The sequence below is a fragment of the Miscanthus floridulus genome, chromosome 5 (assembly GCF_019320115.1).
Source record: "Miscanthus floridulus cultivar M001 chromosome 5, ASM1932011v1, whole genome shotgun sequence".
Classification (NCBI taxonomy): domain Eukaryota; kingdom Viridiplantae; phylum Streptophyta; class Magnoliopsida; order Poales; family Poaceae; genus Miscanthus; species Miscanthus floridulus.
The window spans coordinates 82,383,317-82,405,867 of NC_089584.1; the positions used below are offsets into that span (position 1 = coordinate 82,383,317).

At 50.7% G+C, this 22,551-nt stretch overlaps 2 protein-coding genes across 2 annotated transcripts; one reads left to right on the top strand and one right to left on the bottom strand.

Annotated features, from left to right (window-relative positions):
* Positions 1–10,323: 10,323 nt before the first annotated feature.
* Positions 10,324–10,629, bottom strand: LOC136454834 (uncharacterized). The gene has a single exon (XM_066455098.1). The coding sequence runs from the start codon at positions 10,627–10,629 to the stop codon at positions 10,324–10,326; it is 306 nt and encodes a 101-aa protein (XP_066311195.1).
* Positions 10,630–17,260: 6,631 nt separating this feature from the next.
* On the top strand, positions 17,261–19,445 carry LOC136452475 (pentatricopeptide repeat-containing protein At3g49240, mitochondrial-like). The gene has a single exon (XM_066453088.1). The coding sequence runs from the start codon at positions 17,313–17,315 to the stop codon at positions 19,311–19,313; it is 2,001 nt and encodes a 666-aa protein (XP_066309185.1). The 5' UTR covers positions 17,261–17,312; the 3' UTR covers positions 19,314–19,445.
* Positions 19,446–22,551: the final 3,106 nt, after the last annotated feature.

Consider the following 22,551-nt stretch of genomic DNA (forward strand, 5'->3'; position numbering starts at 1 on the left):
GGCCAAGTGCCCCTGTTCGTGGTGCCGCCTGGCCGAGCGCCTTTGTCCACGGGCCCGCCGGCGCCGCGGTCCCGCCTCGCCGTCGTCGTCCGCTGGCTGCTCCGAGCTCTGGCCCTGGCGTCGCTGCTCCACCACAGGCGGACCTCGCCGGCGGGATCCTCCCTCCCTTGCCTGACACCGCCTGTCCCTGCTCCCACCGACCTCCATCGGCGACCGCAACCCCTCCCCTGCTCCCTCCGATGGTCGTCGTAGCCCCTCCCTTGCCCGATGCCGCCTACCCCTGCTCCCTCCGATGGCAGTCGGGTGGATCCGGACTCCACGACGGCAGCCACGCCTCCACCGACCTCCATCGGCCTTACCCCTATGCCGGGCTCCGGCGTCGGTCGCTCCTCCCTCTCTCTCTGCAGTGTTTTGAGTCGTCGAGAACGACGATGCTTTTTTGCCTTCCGTCACGGCTACTATGCAAAATGGCTGTCTTGATTGCGTCCTCCGTTGGATCGTGATTTTGGGACGTAAAAACACTGTACACGATGCATTTTGTGTTTAGGTCGCCCATTGCGTGCGCTATTGGAGATAGTCTTAGGCAACCTTTTATTTGCTACTAGTATGCAAATGCGGTACTGAGTGACCTTCAACGAATCACTGCCACTGGATGATATGATCATATGAGATACTGGCCTGCATGGAGGTTTCAGCCAGAGCTTATCACAAAATCCAGTTGTGTTTACGACATGCATGATGATACTTAGGGTCCTTTGGTACACAGAAAGTAGTGTAGAAAAGAGCTCTATCAAACACTAGTGTGGAAAAAGAGCTTTACCGGTGAAGCTACATAGGAGCATGAGCCATTTTATATTAGGGAAGAAAGTGTTAGGATTTATAGCTTCTCCATAAAAGTAAAATATAGAACTGTTTTTAAAAGAGCTAGAACATTGTCAAATAGGCTCTTACTCCATGATAGAAAAATGATACTTACTGGTTATGGACTTATGGTTTACCATAGCGTTGTTAGAAATTTAGGAAAATTTAAGCACAATTTAATTTAGAAAAATAACAAAATGTCTGCTCAAAGCGGTGGACAACAGATGACACCAGAAGATCTGGATTGGAAATAACGTACGTAAGTGCTCGCTTAATTGCTCAATCAAACGTCATGCTCCAGCTCGGCGCGCGTGACATGCCTTTTTGCTTATTGCAACTTCACAAAAACACGCACATAAGAGCATCTTCAAGAGACTCTTTATATCTTCTTTAATTTACACGCATAAATATTTTTATACAAAAATACCTTCCAACACCCCCCCTCAATTGGATATAAAAAATAGATATTGTCGGTGCGAAATGCGGTCAACAAGTAAATATTTGTAGTTTTATCGTGCGTTGTGATCAGATATGGCCTAGCACTCAATGACACAGGATTTATACTGGTTCAGGCAACGAGTCCTATGTCCAGTTGAGGTCGGTTGGTGACTTTATTCCTGAGCCTATGTGCTCAAAGTTTCCTGTGGGGTTACAAACGAGTAAGGAATGAGAAGGGGTGTAAGAGGCCCGGTCGGACTCGGAGCCGAGTCGCCAAGAGTGACGGTTGCTCAAACGTGCGCTAAGTATTAGAGCGTATACTCTGTGTGTCCGAGCATATCAGCTGTTAAGAGCGTGTAGACTGTGTAGCTATCGAGTTATAGAGTTGTTGAGTTGTCTTTAGCCGTTGAGCTGTTTTTAGTCGTTGTTCTATTTGGAGAGAGCGCATCCCCTTTTATAGATGAAGGGGATGACCTTACAAGTCAAAGATAAAAAGGGAGAGAATGTGTACGTGTGCTACCTAGTCTTGTTGCCTACGCCATCGGGTACGGCACTCCATCGCCCACCTTACTGTTCATGACCTAATGTATCTGACAGGCTGCACAGTGTTCGTCCACCTTATTGTTCATGACCTAGCAGGTTGCACAGTGTTCGCCTGGTACGGCCAACGTCGTCACCCATAATATTGTTCATGCTCTGACGCGTCTGAAAGGTTGTATAGTGTCCGTTTGACATGGCCTGGCGGCACCGTCCTGTAGGTGCGCAGGGCATGACAGGGTACGGTCCTCGGTATTGCGGTTGACTTGAGCATCTTACCTTATCTGCTCCGCCTGCTCCCCAGGCCCACACCGAGCGGACGTCCCCGGTCGGTCGTTCCCAGTCGGCCTCGACCGCGTCGGTCAGGAAAGAGCAGTGAGCAGAGGCCCGGCGTATCATCGATCAGAGAAAGGGGGTCGAAGTCGGACTGCGGTCCCACCATGGCCGGGCCTTTCGGTTGGGGCTCCGACCAGATCTCCTGGCTGGAGGTGCCGGTCGGGAACCATATCATGGTCTTGGCCTGTCATTGTGTATCTGGGCCGGCTCAGGTGTGTGCTGTTGTTGCGCCGCTTGCTAGGCCAAGTTTTGTAGGGAAGCGGGTCCATTGGGGACCCCGGGTTTATAAACCCGACAGGAGCCCCCGAGCTACCCGTCACTTCATGCCAAGGTTGTGGTAGTGGTGGGCCCCGCTCGGGCCACGTCCCATTAGCCAAGCGATGTCCTATCGGGCAGGTCGCGTCCTGTCAGCCAGAGCCACGTCCCACCACACGCCTTTCCGCATTAAATAGGGGAAGGGAGAGGGTTTTCCTCCCATTCTTTCGCCTTTATTCAACCACTGCCGTTTCTCCTTCCTTCTTTTTGCCAAGCCTGTTCGTGTGCCACGACAGTTTCTAGGAGAGAGGAGGGTAGAGCGAGGGAGAGGAAAAACTCACAGATTCGTTCATAAATCCAAGGTGCGATGTCGAATTGGAGGCCTTCCAACGTGGATGAGGAGGTGCTGGCCGCCTTCGCCGAGAAGGGGCTACTCCCATCAAAGGAAGTGGTGTATTGGAGGGCTCTTGCCCTAGGGCAGGTTGTTCCACAACCCCAGGCTAACAAGGTCATCTCCTTCCTTGCCTTCCACGAGCGTGGGCTCAGGTACCCCGCACACTGGTTCCTATGTGGGCTCCTCAATGAGTGGGGCCTAGAGTTGCAGCACCTCAACTCGACTGGGGCGCTGCACATCACCGGCTTCATCACCGTCTACAAGGCCTTCCTTGGGATGGAGCCACACATGGACCTCTTCCAACAGATCTTTAGTGGGTGGGCCCTGTCCGAGGGGAAACCGCCTAGAATCGATTCGGTCGGTGGGTTCACCCTATAGAAGCGGCCTAAGCCATTGGTCCCCTACCGGGCATACTCCCCTAGTGACTCCAACCAGGGATGGCATGGTGAGTGGTTCTACATCAGGAACTTGGCAGAGGCGCCATTCCCGATGTTCACCGGGGAGAGGCCGGAGAGGAGGGAAAGCTAGTCGTGGGGTCCTACCCATCAGTAGAACAAGCTGGAGATCATTAAGACAGAGCTTCGGAGGCTCGTGTGGCATGGCCTCGAAGGGTTGTGGGTCTTCCATACCTTCTTCTACCATTGGGTCACCCCGTTGCCAAAGAGAAAGCGGCCAATGTGGGAATACTCTGGCCCGATGGATTCCGACCGCGCGTCGTCGGAGGAGTTGTCAAGGGATGAAGTCTGGAGTTATCTCGATCAGGTGCTGCAGTTGGGGGAGAATGAGTCCCTCGAAGGGACGCGTAGACCTCTCCATGTCGTGAAGCTATCAAATCTAGTATACTCCTTTCCCATGACCTTTTTTCCTTTCTGTTTTGATGTTTAGATCAATTTTAAGTCGCCTGTTTCATAGGGGATCATGGGGTATAGATCCTGACCGCATCTTTTGAGAGGGGTGGAAGGCACGGCTCGGCAAGACACCCAGAGGGAGGCCATGCTTGCCAAGAAGAAGAAAACTGAGAAGGTCTAAAGGAGGTTTGATAAGGAGAAGGAGATCAACCAGCGGGTCCATGGTGGTGAGAGCCAGAGCGACATAGAGGCGGAGCTCGAGTTGAAGGAGCTCATGGAGATGGGTGATGACGTGAGTTCCTCAAAGGATGAGTGAGATAGGGGCGCTGTTGTGACCTTGGTGGAGCATCATTAGCCTACAGCTACGCCTGTCGGTGGCGGGCGTGGTATAGAGATGCGCGGTGATGCTCCTGAGTCAAGGAAACACGCCGTAGGTGAGGATGCCACCCGTGAATGGGAGGTGAAGTGGGTGTGGTCATCATGCCCTTCGGAGGCATCATCAGCTTTGCGGCCCCCTGCTTCGAGTGTGGCAGAGCACGCCGGTCAGTCGGAGGATGTGATCGTTCCCCTGCTTCTTTGGGGTCGACGTGTGTGCATGACCCCCAACAGGGAGATGCCTCGCTAGTTGCTCTGGTGGTTTTGCCATGAGCTGGCGGCCACAGCCGTTCACGGGCCGAATGGGGACTGGCCGGGTCACCCCCACCCTCGATTGATCCAAGGGGCATGGGTCGTGACCCCTGAGCAATCCTTGTTTGGTCAGCTCATCGTCAACTGATTAGGGCTTCAAGGTTCTGCCGCTTTCATCTAGGTATGTATTCATGCTTCCCTTTATTCTCATAGTTAAGTTTTTGAGCGTGACTAACCTAAGCTTGTGTGGCAGTGGCTAGGAGTTGGTAGGACAGGGGATCTCCCCACCTCCCGTGCAAGAAGAGTGGAGACCTAGCCTATAGCGGGTTGCGATGAGTGAAGGGGCAAGTAGGCTGGTGGTGGCGTGACCTTCCTTAATGGGGGTTGCACCTTCCCGACCGATCATGAGCACAGCGGCGGCGGTCGTGATGGCAGCGATCCCCATGGTGATGGCAGAGGCCGAGTCGAAGGTGACTCTTGCAGTCCCTCCCCCATCGATTATGGAGGAGGAGAGGAGGGAAGCTAGGCTCCTTGTCTTGCCCAACGGAGAAACGCATGGTTAGCCCGCCTAGTTAGAGCTAGAGGGGGCCAGAGGAGCCGTGGCTAGGCCAGAGGTAGAGCGGTCGCCTATGAGCCATGGAGTCTTGGTGGTGGACATCCCCTTCAACGATGAGGAAGACACCAGGGTGGAGCTACCAGCCATTCCGCTGTCCTAGGAGTTGGTGATGATCCGATCATCGCTTGATACTACGATGGCTAGATCTTTCGGTGGGTCAGGGGTGACCCACGAGCTGGTGTGTCCTTGCTCTGGTGAGCTGGGAAAGGCCTAGTTCATCCTTCATGATGAGGAGGAGGTGAAGCTTTGGCACCTGCTCGAGGAGAGAGGACTATCGATGGAGTCTAATCTTGCCCTTACATAGGCGAAGCTCAAGGAGGCCTTGGAGAGGGTAGAGCTCATCCATTAGGCCATGACTATTGACCTACCACATGTTGTAGAGGTATGTTTTTCTATGTTCCTGGCATTGTCTTTGATTCCTTGGCATTTAAATGGTTGTCTCAGTAGGCCTGCTTCTTGTCTCTTAGGACCTAGAGATGACGTCGATCCACAAGTCCTGGTTTCTTTGGGAGGAGCATATTCAGATGGAGCAAGAAGTGGTGGAGTTGCAGCAGGTTGATGAGCTCAGGCACAAGCTAGAGTCTGCCTGTCATGAGTCCCAAGACTAGGCGGCCAAGGCAACGGGAGCACGGGCGATAGAGCTGTGTGTGGTTGAGCAGGCGACTACTGCTGAGCAAAAACTTAACACGGCGAAGGCCCACTTGGTGGAGACCAAGGCGGCACTCAGGAAGTCCTTAGAGGCTCTAGAAGTAGAGCGAAAGGCCCGGTCAGACGCTGAGCAGGAGGTCATTGCACTTCGGGGGCAGATGCTCGAGGTAGAGGAGTCGAACACTTGTCTGCTTGAGAGGGTGACCTTGCAAGAGGAAGGGCTTTCCATTCTCGAAAGTGCTAGCCTCGGTACATACCTGTTCTACCCTCGGTTGATGCCTTGAATTTTTCTTTTCCTTGCCCCTGAATTTGTCGTCCATTTCTAGAACTGGGTGGGAAGATCGACTCTCTAGAGCAAGAGCTGGAGACGGTCAAAGCGGCGGTTGGTCAGAGCGTAGAGGTGCTAGCCTAGTCCCTTGAGGAGTGACATGCTCTCGAGGGAGAGCTCGACTAGCTTCGCAACATTATGCCCACCATCCAGCTGGAGGAGGTCCCGAATAAAGTTTGGGCGCTCATCTCCGATGGCATGTTCTATAGGACGTCGGGGGTGCTGACCTTGGTGGTGACCCACTACCCTGATTTGGAGTTTGTGGCCATCTACAGAGGATATGTTGATAGGTGGAGCACAGATGAGATCCATGCGCTAGGGGAAAGTTTGGTGCCACACGCACAGGTGGTCGCTGTGTAGGTCACCACGTAGTGGGTGATGGAGGCTCACCGTTCGACCGTGGCCATAGATGTGCAACTGGAAGACGTCGTTCAGCCTGTGGAGGTAGCAGAGGCTAGGTCAGAGGCGAGCATCGTCCCATCCCCAACCAAGCCAAACGTTGTCCCGACTGTAGCCAAGTCGAGCGCCGTCATCCTGATCTCAACTGAGCTGCCTTCGTCCTCACCAACCGCACCATCAACCGTCGCCGCCGGGGGGGGGACAATAGAGTTAGAGTAGAAATAGTCAGTTTATGTAAAAGATGAATTTGTGGGGGAGCCCCTATGTGAACAGTTTACATTCGTGAATATTTTAAGTTCATTTTGTGATGAAATCGCTCGTGAGGGGAAGCTTGTTCCATCCACCCTTGTTTTTATTCTTGCATAGCTTCGTTTTTGCCATTTCTTTCTCGCACCTGCCCGTTGACCCATAGGCTGCAACCTTAAGAACCCAGGCATGGCCCATGAGGCTCAGTTGCTTGTAACCGTAGGTCATGGCGGGGTGTGATCGGTTGGGAGGCTAAAGCGCAAGTTACATAGGGTAATCAAAGGAACGGGATGCCATTTTGTTTGGGCGACACCCTTTTGTTTGGGTAAAAAGTGTTACTACATGATAGTAAAAAATGATAGTAAAAAAGGGGTGGTATCACACCACCGTGGAGCCCCCAAGAGACCTAGGCCAAGAGTGCTCAGGCTAGGGCACTATAGGAGCAAGCATTGAATGGAAATAAACAGTAAGACCAAGCTTTAGGGAATGAAACGATGTAACTATTTGATGTTCCATGTGTTGGTGAGAACGTTGCCATTGTCATCCTTCAGCTAGTAGGTACCTGGTTAGATCACCTCGGGCACCACGTATGGTCCATGCCATGGTGGAGAGATCTTATGTTTGTCCTTGGTTGACTAGGTCCTCTGGAGTACGAGATCACCGACCTCGAGGATCCTTCCCCTGATTTTTCTTTCATGGAACCTACAGAGAGTTTGTTGGTAACAAGTGGAGTGGATGATGGTCATCTCATGAGCCTCCTCGAGCAAGTCAACCGTGTCCTGCTGAGCCTCCGTGGCTCAGTCTCGATTGAAGGCCTTTACTCTTGGGGCACCGTGATCGAGGTCGGATGGCAACACTGCTTCGACTTCATAAGCCAGGAAGAAAGGGGTGAACCCCGTGGATCGGTTTGGGATTGTTCTTAGGCTCCAGAGGATCGCTGGGACCTCTGCAACCCATCGTCTAGCATACTTTTTGAGCCAGTTGAAGATGTAGGGCTTGAGTCCTTAGAGGACCATGCCATTGGCCCGCTCGACTTGATTGTTAGTATATGGGTGTCCGACCGAGGCCCAATCGATCCTGATGCCATATCCATCACAGAAGTCCAGGAACTTCTTCTCGGTGAAGTTTGTTTCATGCTCGGTGATGATATAGTTAGGGACACTAAACTAATAGATGATGTCGAGGAAGAACTTGACTGCCTCTTCTAGGCAGATATTTGTGATGGGCTTCGCCTCTATCCACTTGGTGAACTTGTCCACCGCCATGAGTACGTGAGTAAAGCCACCCGAGGCCTTTTTGAGGGGTCCAACCATGTTGAGGCCCTAGACCGCGAACGACTAGGTGATAGGGATGGTCTGAAGCTCCTACGCCGGTAGGTGAGTTTGCCGAGCATAGAACTGGCATCCTTCACACCTATGGACCACATCCTCTACATCTCGTAGCATCGTGGGCTAGTAAAAACCTTGGCGAAAGGCTTTCCTGACCAGCAACCTTAGGGCCGTGTGATGTCCACAGATTCTAGCATGGACTTCGAGGAGAAGCTATTTCCCCTGGTTGGTCGGGATGCACTTCATGAGCACTCCCGATGGACTTCGCTTGTAAAGTTCATTACTAATGGCAACGGACATCTTGGCACGTCGAGCGATTCATCGTGCTTCAGTCCTTTCTGGTGGTAGAACCTCCTCGAGGAGGTATGCGAGCAGTGGTGCTCTCCAGTCAGCTAGATCGAGTGCCATCACCATGATGTCGTTGGGCGATGTTGCGATGGAGGTGCCAAGGTCGAAGCCCCCGAGCACTCGGTCGGGGTTGGGGCATGTCGGGGGGCCGGAGCCCCCGAGTGCTAGATTGGTGTTGGAGCGCATTTGGGTCAGATCCTCTTGGATGTGGGCAAATGGCTCGTGGAGGTCATTTACAAAGACCCCGTCGGCGGATGGTTCCCATCTAGCTACCAATTTTGTAAGGAAGTCAGTGGTGTCGTTGTCCTTTTGAGCGACATGATGCAGTTCGATCCCTTAGAACTTGTCCTTAAGCTTGAGCACCTCTTGGCAGTACGCCGCCATGAGAGGTCTCTTGCAAGAGGACTCCTTCATGACTTTGTCGATGACCAACTCTGAGTCGCCACAGACATACAGTCATGTGGAGACGAGCTCGATGATGATTTGTAGTCCATTGATGAGGGCCTCGTACTCTGCGGCATTATTTGATGCTAAAAAATGGAGACAGATTGCGTAGCGGAGCCTGCTCCCGTCCGGGGAGATCAGAACCACTCCAGCCCCCAAGACGGGTGCCATGACTGACCCGTTGAAGTACATCGTCTAGTACTTATGGGTGACATCCAGGGTTAGGAGCTGGACTTCCGTCCATTTGGCGATGAAGTCAGCAAGAGCGTGAGACTTAATAGCGGTGTGGGGGACATACCTGATGTCATGGCCCATGAGCTCGAGAGCCCACTTGGAGATTCGGCAAGCAACATCGTGGTTACGGATGACCTCCCTGAGTGGGTACGAGGTGACGACCATGACCTCATGGTCGGTGAAGTAGTGTAGGAGCTTTTGGGTCACCATCAGCATGGCGTACAGAAGCTTCTAAACCTAGGGGTAGCAAATTTTAGCGTCGGTGAGTACCTCACCGATGAAGTACACTAGTCGTTGGACCTTCAGGGGGTGTCCTAGCTCCTCCCTCTTGACGATGAGGGCGACACTCACAATGTGGTTGCTTGCCGTGATGTAGAGGAGGAGGGATTCTCCCTGTTTGGGAGCGATGAGGATTGGGGCCAACATCAGTGATGCTTTGAGGCTTTTCCAAAGCCTGTTGTGCCTCCTTTGTCTAGACAAATACGTCTGTCTTCTTGAGAAGTTTGTAGACACGCATCCCCCATTCACCTAGTCGGAAGATGAATCGGCTTAGGGTGGCCCAACAACCAGTGAGCCTCTATACGTCCTTGACGTTGCGTATAGGGCCCATGTTGGAGATGGCCGTGATTTTTTTGGGGTTGGGCCCATTCACCTAGTCGAAACATGATGTATTTGAGCAGCTTCCCCTTCGGAACCCTGAAAACACATTTTTCAAGATTCAATTTGACGCTGAACCTTTGGAGGTTCACGAATGTGGTGGCCAAGTTTGTGATCAGGTCACTAGCTTGAGTCGTTTTCACCACTATGTCATCTACATAGATGGCGATTGTTGGTTTTGGCCGCTTGGCTTGGTTAGGTTGGTCAGGCGGGTCGATTTGGTTGGTGAAGCATCACTGCATGCACCGTTGATAGGTGGCACCAGCGTTCTTAAGACCAAAAGGCATGGTTATGTAATAGTACGAACCATATGAGGTGATGAATGAAGTCACGACCTGGTTAGACTCTTTCATCATGATCTGGTGGTAGCCTGAGTAGGCATCTAGGAAGGAGAGGATTTCACACCCTAAGGTGGAGTCGACTATCAGATCTATGCATGGTAAAGGGAAGTGGTCCTTTGGGCATGCCTTGTTGAGGCTAGTATAGTCAATACACATTCTCCATTTCTCATTCTTCTTTTTCACAAGAATAGGATTAGCTAGCCAGTTGGAGTGGTATACCTCATTGATGAATCCGGCTGCTAGAAGTTTGGTAATCTCTTCACCTATGGCCATACGCCTCTCGTCGTCAAAGCGATGCAGGATTTCCTTGATGGGCTTTGAGCCTAGGACAACGTGTAGTGCGTGCTCGGTGACCTCCCTCAATATGCCCGGCATGTTAGAAGGCTTCCATGTGAAGACATCATGATTTGCGCATAGGAAGTCAGCGAGCTCGCTTTCCTATTTGGCCGGGAGCTTGGTCCTAATCCGCACCATCTTGGTTGGGTTGCTAGGGTCGATCTCCACCACCTTGGTTTCCTTAGTCGGATGGAAGGTGCTTAAGGAGGTTTGCCCATTGCGGTCGAGGACTACTGGAGTCACCAAATTCCCGAGCTCCAGGAGCTTGATGGAGTTGATGACGGTAGTGGTGAGCTCGTAATGCTCGCGATCGCACGTGTAGGCGTGCGAGAAGGTGCGACCTATGGTGATGACACTGTTCAACCTTGGCATCTTTAGCTTGAGGTAGGTGTAGTTGGGGATCACCATGAACTTGGTATAGCATGGCCACCCCAAGATGGCGTGGTAGGACCCTAGAAAGTCCACTACCTTGAAGGTTAGGACCTCTGAGCGAAAGTTGACATGGTCACCAAACGTGACGGGTAGGTCGATCTACCCAAGTGGGTATGCCTGCGTCCCTGGGATCATGCTGTGGAAGGGAGAGCTCACTGGGCAGAGGTCCGACCAGGGGATGCGCATGGAGTCGAGGGTATCGACATAGAGAATGTTGAGGCCGCTACCTCTGTCCATCAGCACCTTAGTGAGGCACTTCTTGCGGATGATGGGGTCAATGATGAGTGGGTAGCAACCTAGTTGAGCGACGTGGGAAGGATGGTCTCTTTGATCAAAAGTGATCGGGGAGTCCGACTAGCTAAGAAAAGAGGGGATGGCCGACTCGACGGTGTATGCCTCTCTATAGCGTAATTTGTGCTGGCGCTTAGAGTGGATGGTGTTGGATCCCCCAAAGATCATGAGGCATTCCTTGGGGTCAGGGAAGCCGTCTTCATCCTTGCCCATCGTGCCTCTGTTCTTGGCCTCCTCCTCCTTACCTTTCCCTTCTTTTGGCTTGGCGGCTTGCCATAGGAAGCGCTTGATGAGCTCGCAGTCCTTATAGAGGTATTTGACGGGATAGGCATGGTTGGTGCATGGACTCTCCATGAGCTTGTCAAAGTGGTCGGGTTGGCCTTGCTAGGGCTGCTTGCCTATGTGGTCAGCCACGGCGACCAAAGCTAGGTTGGTCGGTCGGCGTCGATCCTTCTTGTTCTTGCCCTTTTGTGTGGAGGGGCACTTCCCTTGGTCCTCACGCTTGGCCTTGCCCCTGTCTCAACCACCGCTAAGGACCCCCCTGACCGCCTCCTCGCCAGATGTGTGCTTTGTAGTGATGTCGAGCAGGTCGCGGGTGATACGAGGCTTCACACAGCCGAGCTTGTGGATCAGGGATTTGCAGTTTGTCCTAGAGAGGAACACGCTGACGATGTCCATGTTGACAACATCAGGAAGGGAGTTGCACTGCTTTGAGAACCTGTGGATGTAATCCCATAGGGACTCATTGGGCTCCTGCTAGCAGCTCTTGAGGTCCTAGAAATTCCTAGAATAGACATACATCCCCTGGAAATTTTTGACAAAGACCCTCTTGAGATCCGCCTAGTCACGGATGCTGTTGGACAGAAGGAATTCGAGCCATGATCGAACATGCTCCCCCACGTAGATGGGGAGGTACTAGATGATGAAGTAGTCATCATCCACTCCTCTGGCTCGATAGGCAAGCCAGAAGTCTTCGAGCCATATACTGGGGTTCGTCTCACTAGTGTACCTGGCGATATTGGTGGGCAGTCGGAAGCACTGTGGGAACAACGCTTTCTAGATGCGGCGACCAAAGGCTCATGGCCCTAGGCCATCCGAGCTAGGGCTCTGGTCGTTCGGTCGGTCGCCATGCCTACGGTGCGTGTCCTCGCACTCCTCGATGGTTAGGCTAGGGCACACGCCGCCTGCTCTCACCACCATTCGATGGACGTCATCATCATGTTGGGCATGGCATTGATTGTTGATGATGTTGTGAGCATCACAGTTTGGCCCAAGCCATTTGCGCATAGGTGGTCGGTGTGGAGCGAGCGCCGGGTTGGGCTGCAGTGTAGCCATGGCCTCCTGCTCCACTCTCAGCAACTTTTGTGGTGAGTGGACGGAGTGATTCGACTGGTGGGGCCCTAGTCCCCCGCCTGGGCAAGAGGCCGCATGCTGGTGTCGTAGCGCGAAGCTTTCTGCCTACTGAATGGCGACGGTCTCCACCAGCGCCTGGAGGTTCCGGTGGATCGCCTACTCCTAGGGGTCGGTAGGCTTGGGGAGGCCACGCAGAAGCATTGCCGCAACAACGATGTTTAAGCCAGTCCGAGCAAACTGAGGGGGATTGTCCTCTCCATCTAGGATGTTACACTAGACCTGACGGGAACAACCCTGAGCGCCGCTCGCTGGGTTACGTGCCTGTGGTGTAGCATGATGCACCGGGCATGCCAGCGTAGGCGATGGCTAGCTTGGTCGCCTTTGTCATAACTCCTCGCCGTGCTCCTGCGCACGCGCCAGGGCCTATGCACAGGGTCTAGAGGGGTGTGAGTCTACAGAGACTCCACTACATCTGGTGGCTGTCCCATGGCATCCGCCATAGCGCACTCCCTGGACAGTTAACTAACATCACACAACTAACTATAGAGAGCAAGCACATTAAACATGATACAAGTTTAACAAGGTCACAAGTATCATAACTTGACTATCAACAAGGGCATAAGCCACACTTAGCAACACATGGTGTAAATAAGCACAACTAGCATATGTCTATTTCTGGATTGGAAACAACAGCTTCATGTTTGGATCATAACTAGAGTTATACAAATCCAATAGCCATGCAACTAGACATCCTGGAAAGCTTATGAAATTTTCTACAATTCACCTTTAATCATATTATCATGATTCTCAAGTTAACTAAGTTAAATATACCCATTTACCGAAACTGGTCCACAATTGACAGAGAGCAGCCATTTCTGAAACCCAACTTTAAACAACTGTAACTCTTAAACTACTTAGCCAAATGACACCAAATTTTAACAGAAGCTAGATACATGAATTATCTACAACTTTTGTATAAACAAGTTTCACAACAAAGCACATTATCATGAAGAACTTTGCTAAGTTCCCAGATCTATCCATAAACCACATCGGCAAGAAAATAATTATTAACTTATGTTGCAAACACATAATTGGGCAAAACCAACATTACCAACATTTCACACATGACTAAAGAACACCAGAAAGCATGGTGCTCACCTCTAAATAAATTTTCTTAAAGCATTTCTTAATTTATTTAGACATCAAGGTGTATTTATGAACATATACAAAAAATGTACAATAAATTCTACAAAAATTACAGTAGCTCACATATCCTGTCAATAGTCTACTGTACAAATTTCATACTATTTGCATAAGTATAGCTGCCTCTATGAAAAAGACAATTTGCTATTGCAAGAAATCATGTGAGAGCGAGATAAACCAATAACTCACTCATACTTCATCCAATACTCATGAAATTTTTACCACACATCAACTATCACATGATTAGCATGCCACAAAAATTTCACTTCATTTGGAGCCCTAGATCTGCAGTTATGGAAAATAACAAATTCAACTAGCATTACAACCTTACTACACAAAACTATTTTTACAGCAAAATATTTAAACTAAAACATGCCATATTATAGATCTAATGCATAGACAATCTCACAAGGATTCCAAAAAGTCCTCATTTACTATTTTATGATTTTTATACTAATTACTATGAATTTGCAAAGTTCATCATTCAAATCTGTAAAAACAAAAGAAAAGACATGTAAGTCTTGCATCGGGGTCCCTGTAGAAAACTGAAATCAAAGATCAGCGATTGACCCTTCTCGACACTATTCACCAGAGTCACGGTTCCTTCACTTAACCCCCTCACTTTCTTCAAATTTGAGCGCGAAGTCCTTCGTCTTCTCTGCTTACGACGGCAGCACAGAGAGCCTGGCCGGCTCGTGGCTCCGACGGCCGTAGTCATCTACGGCGGCGGTGGAGTGGTGGGGAGGACCAGGGGTCCCGTGCGCACACGCTGGGCTACTCAATTTGGCTGGAGGCGGGCCAGGTTGGCCTGGCCGCACGCACAGGCATCCGCGGCGGCCACAGCACTGGTGGCCGCACGAATAGGCGGCGAAGAAAAGCCGGGAAGGAGCGCGCGAGGCCAAGTAGAGGGAGGCAGAGCCGGTGGCAGAGGATTCAGGGCTGCGAGGCGCTTGGAGGAGGAAGAACAATGGTGGCCAAGCTCGAGCTCGCGGCGACAACCATGGCGGCCACATCCCGGAGCGCGCGCGCAGCACTAGAGAGCGAGGGAGGGAGAGTGGTGGGCGAGTGAGTGCTCGGGCAGCTTGGGCGCTCTATTGAATGAGCAGGGGTGCAATAGAGAGGTAGGGCATGCAGCAACGACGGGGGCACGCGGCGTCCATGCACGGCGACCACGTCAGCAAGCTGTCGAACAGGTGGCGGGCACCGGTGTGGACAAGGTGGGGAGCTGATTTGGGCCGCTTCCGAGCCGAATCAAACCTTGGGCCAAAAATGAAGTTTGATCACCTCGGCCTGCTCTACATTTTTCATTAAGGCACTCAAGTCATTTAAGCAACATAACAGTGGGTAATTAACCTCCAAGTTAATAGCGTCAGCGCATTGACAGCGATGAACAAAAGCCCAAATTGATGCTCAAAACGAAGTCCAACGAGTGCCATCTTTATACATGCTCATCTCCATCATGTACACTCCAACTTTTATCTTTGGACCAAGTCAAGTTGCTTAACGAATTTTGGAGAACGCGGAATGCCAATGTCGTTGCTTAGCGAAACTCCAGACTTAGAATAATTCTAAGTGCTGAAGACTGCAGCAGAATAATCTTGTGACCTTTGTTTGTCAAGCTTAGAGATATATTTAGAGGGTGGCCAAATGCCATGATGTTGCCGATGCTAGAGCCATCGCTTTTGATCTCATCATCGATGAGGTCGTGGAAGGAGGCGGGAGCATAGCCCGCCATCCCAACAAAGTCGAACGTGAGAGGGGGCGGCGCCAGCATCCTTCGGATCCCCCGTGCACACGTGTCCACAGGGGACGCGAAGCTGTAGGGGGACCGGCTGCACGGCGGTCGCGGTGGGGACAACGTGGTCCCTCCGGAGAGTTGGCGGAAGGTGTTAAACAGTAAATAAAGAACAATATGTACATTACTCACCGCAGAGTTTGAGCCCAGCATGGGCTCTAGGCGAAGCGTGGGTGTCTCGACGTTGAGGTCGTCGAGTGGGCCAGGGCCGGTGGAGGGCGCTCCTCCTCTAGTGGACGCCGGGATGAGCACCTCCTCGTGGAGGTGGAGTACGCCGAGCTGGTTGGCGACGAAGTCCGAACTCCCAAAGAGGAAGGTCTGGAGTGGCATGAAGACAGGAGGAGCCCACATCCCAGCAAGTGAGAGCGTGGGAAACTCCAGCGAGCCAAAGCAAATCGTATCGCTCGAGCCCGCCATGCCGAAGATGGTAGAAAGGTGGGCCATGACCAAAACCGTAAACGCGCGACGTCTCTCCCCACGGACGGCGCCAACTGTCGGTGCGAAATGATCCCAACAAGTAAATATTTATAGTTTTGCTGTGCGTTGTGATCGGATATGGCCTAGCACTCAATGACACATGATTTATACTGGTTCAGGCAACGGGCCCTATGTACAGTTGAGGTTGGTTGGTGACTTTATTCTTAAGTCCAGGTGCTCAAAGTTTGTTGTGGGGTTACAAACGAGTAAGGAATGAGAAGTGGGTTGTTAGAGGCCCGGTCGGACTCGGAACCAAGTGGTTGAGAGTGACAGATGCTCAAACGTGCGCTAAGTATTAGAGCGTATGCTCTGTGTGTCTGAACTTATTAGCTGTTGAGAGCGTATAGACTATGTAGCTGTCGAGTTCTAGAGCTGTTGAGCTGTCTTTAGCCATTGAGCTGTTTTTAGCCGTCATCCTTTTAGGAGAGAGCGCATCCCCTTTTACAGATGAAGGAGATAGCCTTACGAGTCAAAGACGGAAAGGGAGAGAATGTATACGTGTGCTACTTAGTCTTCTTGCCCATGCCGTCAGGTACGACACGCCATCACCCATCTTACTATTCATGACCTGCTGTACCTGACAGGCTGCATAGTGTTCGCCCACCTTACTGTTCATGACCTGGCAGGATGCATAGTATTTGTCTGGTACGACAAACGTCGCCATCCACAATACTGTTTATAATCTGACGCGTCTGGAAGGTTGTATAGTGTCCGTTTAACATGGCCTGGCGGCACCGTCCTGCAGGTGCGCAGGGCATGGTAGGGTACGGTCCTTGGTATTGCGGTTGACTTGAGCGTCTTACCTTATCTGCTACGCCTGCTCCCTAGGCCCACACCGAGCGGGCGTCCCCGATCGATCATTCCCAGTCGGCCCTGACCGTGTCGGTTGGGAAAGAGCAACGAGCAGAGGCCCGGCGTATCTTCGGCCGGAGAAAGAGGAGTCAGAGTCAGACTGCGGTCCCACCACGGCCAGGCCTTCCGGTCGGGGCTCCGACTAGATCTCCTGGCTAGAGGTGCCGGTCGGGGACCGGATCGTAGTCTTGGCCTGTCATTGTGTATCTGGGCCAGCCCAGACACGTGCTGTCGCTGCGCCATCTATTGGGCCGAGTTATGTAGGAAAGCGAGTTCATTAGGGACCCGAGTTTTAATTGAACTAAAAATGAGCCCAACCTAATTAAAGTCAACAAGCCATTTTTTAGTCTTTGCGCCGTGTCTGTGTCACTATGCAACAGCAACATGACTGAGCATTTCAAAAAAAAACATGACTGAGCAAGGAGCTGCGATTTTATTAATTAATCTATAATAAATCGACGGCGAGCTGTATATGGATTACACAGCCTAATAATTATAAAATATTGGGCCTGTGTGGAAGGAAAGGAGCAACTCCCTACAATCTAGCCCACCCTACAATCCAGCTCGGCCCACTGTCCCATCATCTTCGCCCGCTTCTGTTCCTCCTCTCCCCATTCCCCCTCGCGGAACGAAAAAATCCCGAACAAATTCCTGGCTAAACCCTCCTCCGCACTGCTCCGTCGCCGCCATGGCGCTCTCCAAGCCTCTCCTCTCTCGCCTCCTCCCCCTTCCCCTCCGCCTCCGGCCCCAGGCCCGCTTCCTCTGCCTCGCCACCCCGACCTCGACCCCGAACCCCGCCCCAATCGACGACGCGCAGGCCCCCGCGGACGCCGCCGCCGAGCGCCGCCGTCGCAAGCGCCGCCTCCGCGTGGAGCCCCCTCTCTCCCGAGGCCCCGCGCCGCAGCGCGCTCCGGGGGCTCCCCGCCCCGCGTCGAACCCCAACGCGTCCAAGATCCCGGAGCCGGCCTCGGTGCTCTCGGGGAAGCGCCTCGACCTCCATCGCCGAATCCTCACGCTCATCCGCGAGAACGACCTCGACGAGGCGGCGCTCCTCACGCGCCACTCCATCTACTCCAACTGCCGCCCCACCGTCTTCACCTGCAACGCCGTCCTCGCCGCGCTGCTCCGCCAGGCCCGCTACGCCGACCTCCTCTCCCTCCACCGTTTCGTCACGCAGGCCTCCGTCGCGCCCACCGTCGCCACCTACAACCTCCTCCTCCAGGCCTACTGCGACTGCCGCCGCCCCGACGTCGCGCTCGAGCACTTCCGCCTCCTTCTCAAGGACGACTCGCCCGTGCTCCCCTCCCCCACCACATACCGCATCCTGGCGCGCTCCCTCGCCGAGAACGGCAAGCTGGACCAGGCGCTCGAGCTCAAGGATGGCATGCTCGAGCGCGGCCTCATCGCCCCTGATACCCAGGTCTATGCCTTCATCATGGGCGGGTTTGTCAATGCCGGGGACGGTGACAAGGCAGTTTCGTTGTATGAGGAGCTCAAGGAGAAGCTTGGTGGGGAGCCTATTCTTGATGGCGTGGTGTACGGGAACCTAATGAAAGGGTATTTTCTCAAGGGCATGGAGAAGGAGGCCATGGATTGCTATGTAGAGGTGCTTGGAGAGGGTTCCAAGGTGAGGTTCGGTGCCGTGAGTTACAACACGGTGCTTGATGCGCTCGGGAGGAATGGGAGGTTGGAGGATGCACTCAAGCTGTTTGATAGAATGTGCATGGAACATGACCCGCCCAGGACGATTGCTGTGAACCTTGGGAGTTTTAATGCGATGGTTGATGCATACTGCCGTGCTGAAAGGTTTCAAGATGCGATTGAGGTGTTTGGGAAGATGGCTGAGAAGAGGTGTGCTCCAGATGCACTCTCCTACAATAATCTGATTGACTGGCTAGGGAAGAATGATCTTGTTGGGGAGGCTGAGGGATTGTACAAGGAGATGGGTGAGCAAGGTGTAAACCCTGATGAGTACACCTTTGTCTTGCTCATTGAGTCTTGCTTTAAGGTTGATAGGGTGGAAGATGCAGTTGCTTACTTCAACAAGATGTTTGATGCTGGTCTGAGGCCCAATGCAAATGCATTTAACAAAGTCATAGGTGGCTTGGTGAAGGTTGATAGGCTCAGCGAGGCACAAGGGTTCTTTGACATGATGCCTGAAAAGGAGGTCAAACCAAACATTGCTAGCTATGAGTTGCTGTTCAAGGCATATATTGATGCTGCAAGGTTGGATGATGCGATTAAGATAGCCAAAGGTATTCTGTTGGACGAGAGTGTCGTCTTTAGTGATGAAATGAAAGCACTTCTGGAGGAGGCACTGGACAAAGAGGGGAGAGATGGGGAAATGACAGAGTTGTATGAAGATGTTGAGAGGGAGAAAGCAGAGGCGGCTGCACGTGCAGCTGAAGAGAAGGCTAGAGCAGAGGCTCTTGCTAAAGAAGAAGAAGAGAGGAAGAAGGCTGAGGCAAAGGCTAAGGAAGAAGCGGCTGCCAGGGCTAGCCGAGCAGCTATTGAGGCAGTGCTGGGTCGCAAGAAGGAAGCAGAAAAACAGGAACCAGTTGATGGACTGAACGTTGAGGAGGCAGAGGTGGTGGAATCCAACAGTGACACCAGCGATGTTTCTGGAGAACAGAGTGAAGGCGATGAACAGAAAAAGCAAGAGTCTGCTGAAGCCTCATCGTGTTCTTAGCTCCGTCATCTTTATAGGTTCCTTTCTATCATGAATGATCTTTAGTTCCATTTCAGTAGTATAATGTGATTGGGAGAGGCTATCTGAGAAGGTTGGCTCAATGCCTTTATATGAACTTACATGGTTTCAAGTCGTGCTGATTGTTTGCTGCATTGATGCAATCTTGTGTACCACATCTAGCATTTCTTAGATAAGAGATAAATATAAGTTATAAATTTTCTTTATCCTTGTGATCTACGAACACTGTTTTATATTCTCTATTTCTATCTCTTCTCTACTCTCTTTCTCTATCTGTACTACTTAAAAAGTAGATACATGTAGTTCTTGTCCTCACTCATACTAGGTTGTCCTGTGCTCCCCTCACACACATCCTGTTTATGAAATTTCAGCGTAAAGTTTTACTTAACCTGTCATTTTCTATCAGTTAAAACCAAAAGGAAAAAAAATCTGTGTAAAGGTAAACCCTCTCTATTCTACTGTTGTCTCGAATTCTTTCTGTTCTTTTGGCTTTAAGTTATGGTTTAGGTAAATGATGCTGATGAAAGAAGCACACTGATAAATTAACCAAAACATCAAATACTTGTCCATTCAATTGGCATTTTTATGGTGCAAGCATGTAAAGGATAGTGTATGTGCAGTAAACTGTAAATATTTGCTTGAAATTTTTGGACCATTTGTTTGTATGCAGAAATCTATGTAGTACTTCTGACGCCAAATTCGTGTATTTTATTTCTACCTTAATGACATGACAAGCAGCTCTCCTGTGTAGTTCGAGAAAAAAAAACTTCTGACGCCAAATTTACAAAGATTTGTATGTCCGGTAAAGGGCAGACCCAGTGCTGGAGGCTCCCACATGAGTGGGGTCTGAGGAAGGGAAAAACCGAGGCAAGCCTTCCCCCCGCAAATCTGCGGAGAGGCTGCTTCGAACCCACGACCTGGTGACTCAGTGAGACAGCTCTCACCACTGCGCCAGGCCTGCCCTTCTAAAGATTTGTATGTCCAGTAAACTGTTAATATTTATGCTGCTCCAAATTTTTGGACCATGTGTTCATATGCAGAAATTTATGTTGTATATCTGAAGCCAAAAGAAAAAAGATTTTGTCAGTGGGGGTAATAAGTAAAAATTGAACAATATGACTGGCCTGAGCAAGAAGTGCCTTCTATAATTTTTTATTAGTGTCTATAATATTTGTTTGTGAGGTCAACCATGTGGCTAGAGAAGTTTGTCCATTTGGTCTATAGGGTTTATGATAAGAATCGACAAATGTTCTGTATTCAGTAAAATTTGTCCTGCATGAAAGAAAAGGCTGCTTGCAACTCACCCTAATTTCAGAGGTACAGCTGAACCATCAACATTATCCTGTGAACTTTCCACAGTGCAATCCAGTCATGACAGATTTATAGGATTTCCCATATTCACCAATAACAGGTTTAAGTACCTGGCTATCAGCACAAAAACCTCTAGATTCTTAAAATGAGACAGGAGTGTTCACTTTGATATAACTGACCTAAAACAAAAGGTGTGCATGTTTATTTTAAATTCCCAACAAATTGAGTGAACTGTGTAAGGCTACAAGTCTGTTGCCGTATGATGTACAGTAGGTTAGCTGTTTCTGTTCTTTCAGTTTTCAGTTAGAGTTCAGATAGCGTTTCAGATAGAGCATGCGCAACGATGCCCACGTCGCGCGATCCTCGTGGCACGTCCCAGCGGTGTGGGATGGTGCATTGTTCTCACGAGCGTGCCGCGCATATCTCGGTCTCATGGCCTCTGTATCTAGCTTTATATTCCGCAAATTAAACCAGAAAACGCTGTCAGTTTAGCAGCACCAAAAACTCTGCGACTTCCTGTTCATCTTCCAGATCGCGTGAGAGAGAGAGGGAGAGATCGCCGGTGGCAACCATCCCGGCGGTAATCTGACAAACTGTTGTTTGCTTGTTGGAACTATCCAACTTTTCATCATAATTTTGGTGAGGTATGCAGCCTAAAGAAATGTTGTCATTTGTTTTTGCCCACTGTAAATGCATTGTGTGAGGTGTGCCTTTAGCTAAAATGCAGCAAAAATTGCTCTGGTGCTTGTCTTTCATATTTGTGTTTCAGCACTATAACCTGCTAAAGGTACATTATACAGTTTAAAGTGAAATGATGCCTATAGAGACTTTATTATATGTTCTGGTATATCATTAGTGCAACTATTGCTCCAACGAGGACATGAGGTTGCAGAATAGCTTTATTTTATCTTCTCTGTCCATTAACCTTACATAGAGAACATCTTACTAGAAGAGGACATGAGGCGGCAGCCAGTTTGGCAATGTACCACCCTAGGGACATATGACACATATGGCTCTGTGTCCACTGTTTGATGAGTTGGGAGCTAACTGTGAGCACATTTGTAGACTTTACAGATGCAGGGCGTACCCAGTGCAGAGAGCTCCCGCTCTGTGCGGGGTCTGGGGAAGGGTGTCAGTGGCAAGCCTTACCCTCGCCTGTGCAATGCGAGGAGACCGCGACTCGAACCCGGGACCTTCCGGTCATAGGCGGTAAGACTCTACCGCTTGCACCAGGCCCGCCCTTCAGACTTTACAGATGCAGGTGATCACAAATTTTCCCATCTATGAGAAGCATGCAAAAGAGAAACTGCCAAGTGCCAAAGATGCTGTACTACTTGCTACGCCTCTGGGACAAACATCAGTCGATTCTCAAGGTAAGAGTAATAAGCGAAGAAAGGAAAGGAGTGTGAAAATGAAGGTGGTGCCTATTTTTCCCTCTGAAATCATTCGTTAACAAACGTTCTCAGTGATGTGTTTTGGAGTGTGTAAGTAAAAGGAAACTATCATTATGAGAGTTTGCATTGTTGAGTATGCCTTACTGGGTATTATTGGAGCAATGCTCACCTGATGCTAATTTCTCGTGATTCCATTACCAATTGTAATTTATGACTGGATAAGGACTTACTATTTTGTTACCATGAAAATATGTCTGAGTTAATTTGAGCAATGGATAGAAGAAACAAATAATTACTCTCTCCGTTCCAAATTGCAAGTCGTTCTGGCTTTTCTAGGTACATAGTTTTTGCTACAGACATAGATACATTATAGGCTCTTGAAGAGGTCAAGACAAATATCTCGTTGTTGAGATTGTTGATCTTTGGTGATGGAGAAGTAGAACCAAGTCAAGAGCAGGTCATCCAGAATCTGCCTTCCTTGGGTTGGGGAGTACGTTAGGTCGTTAGCTTTCCTT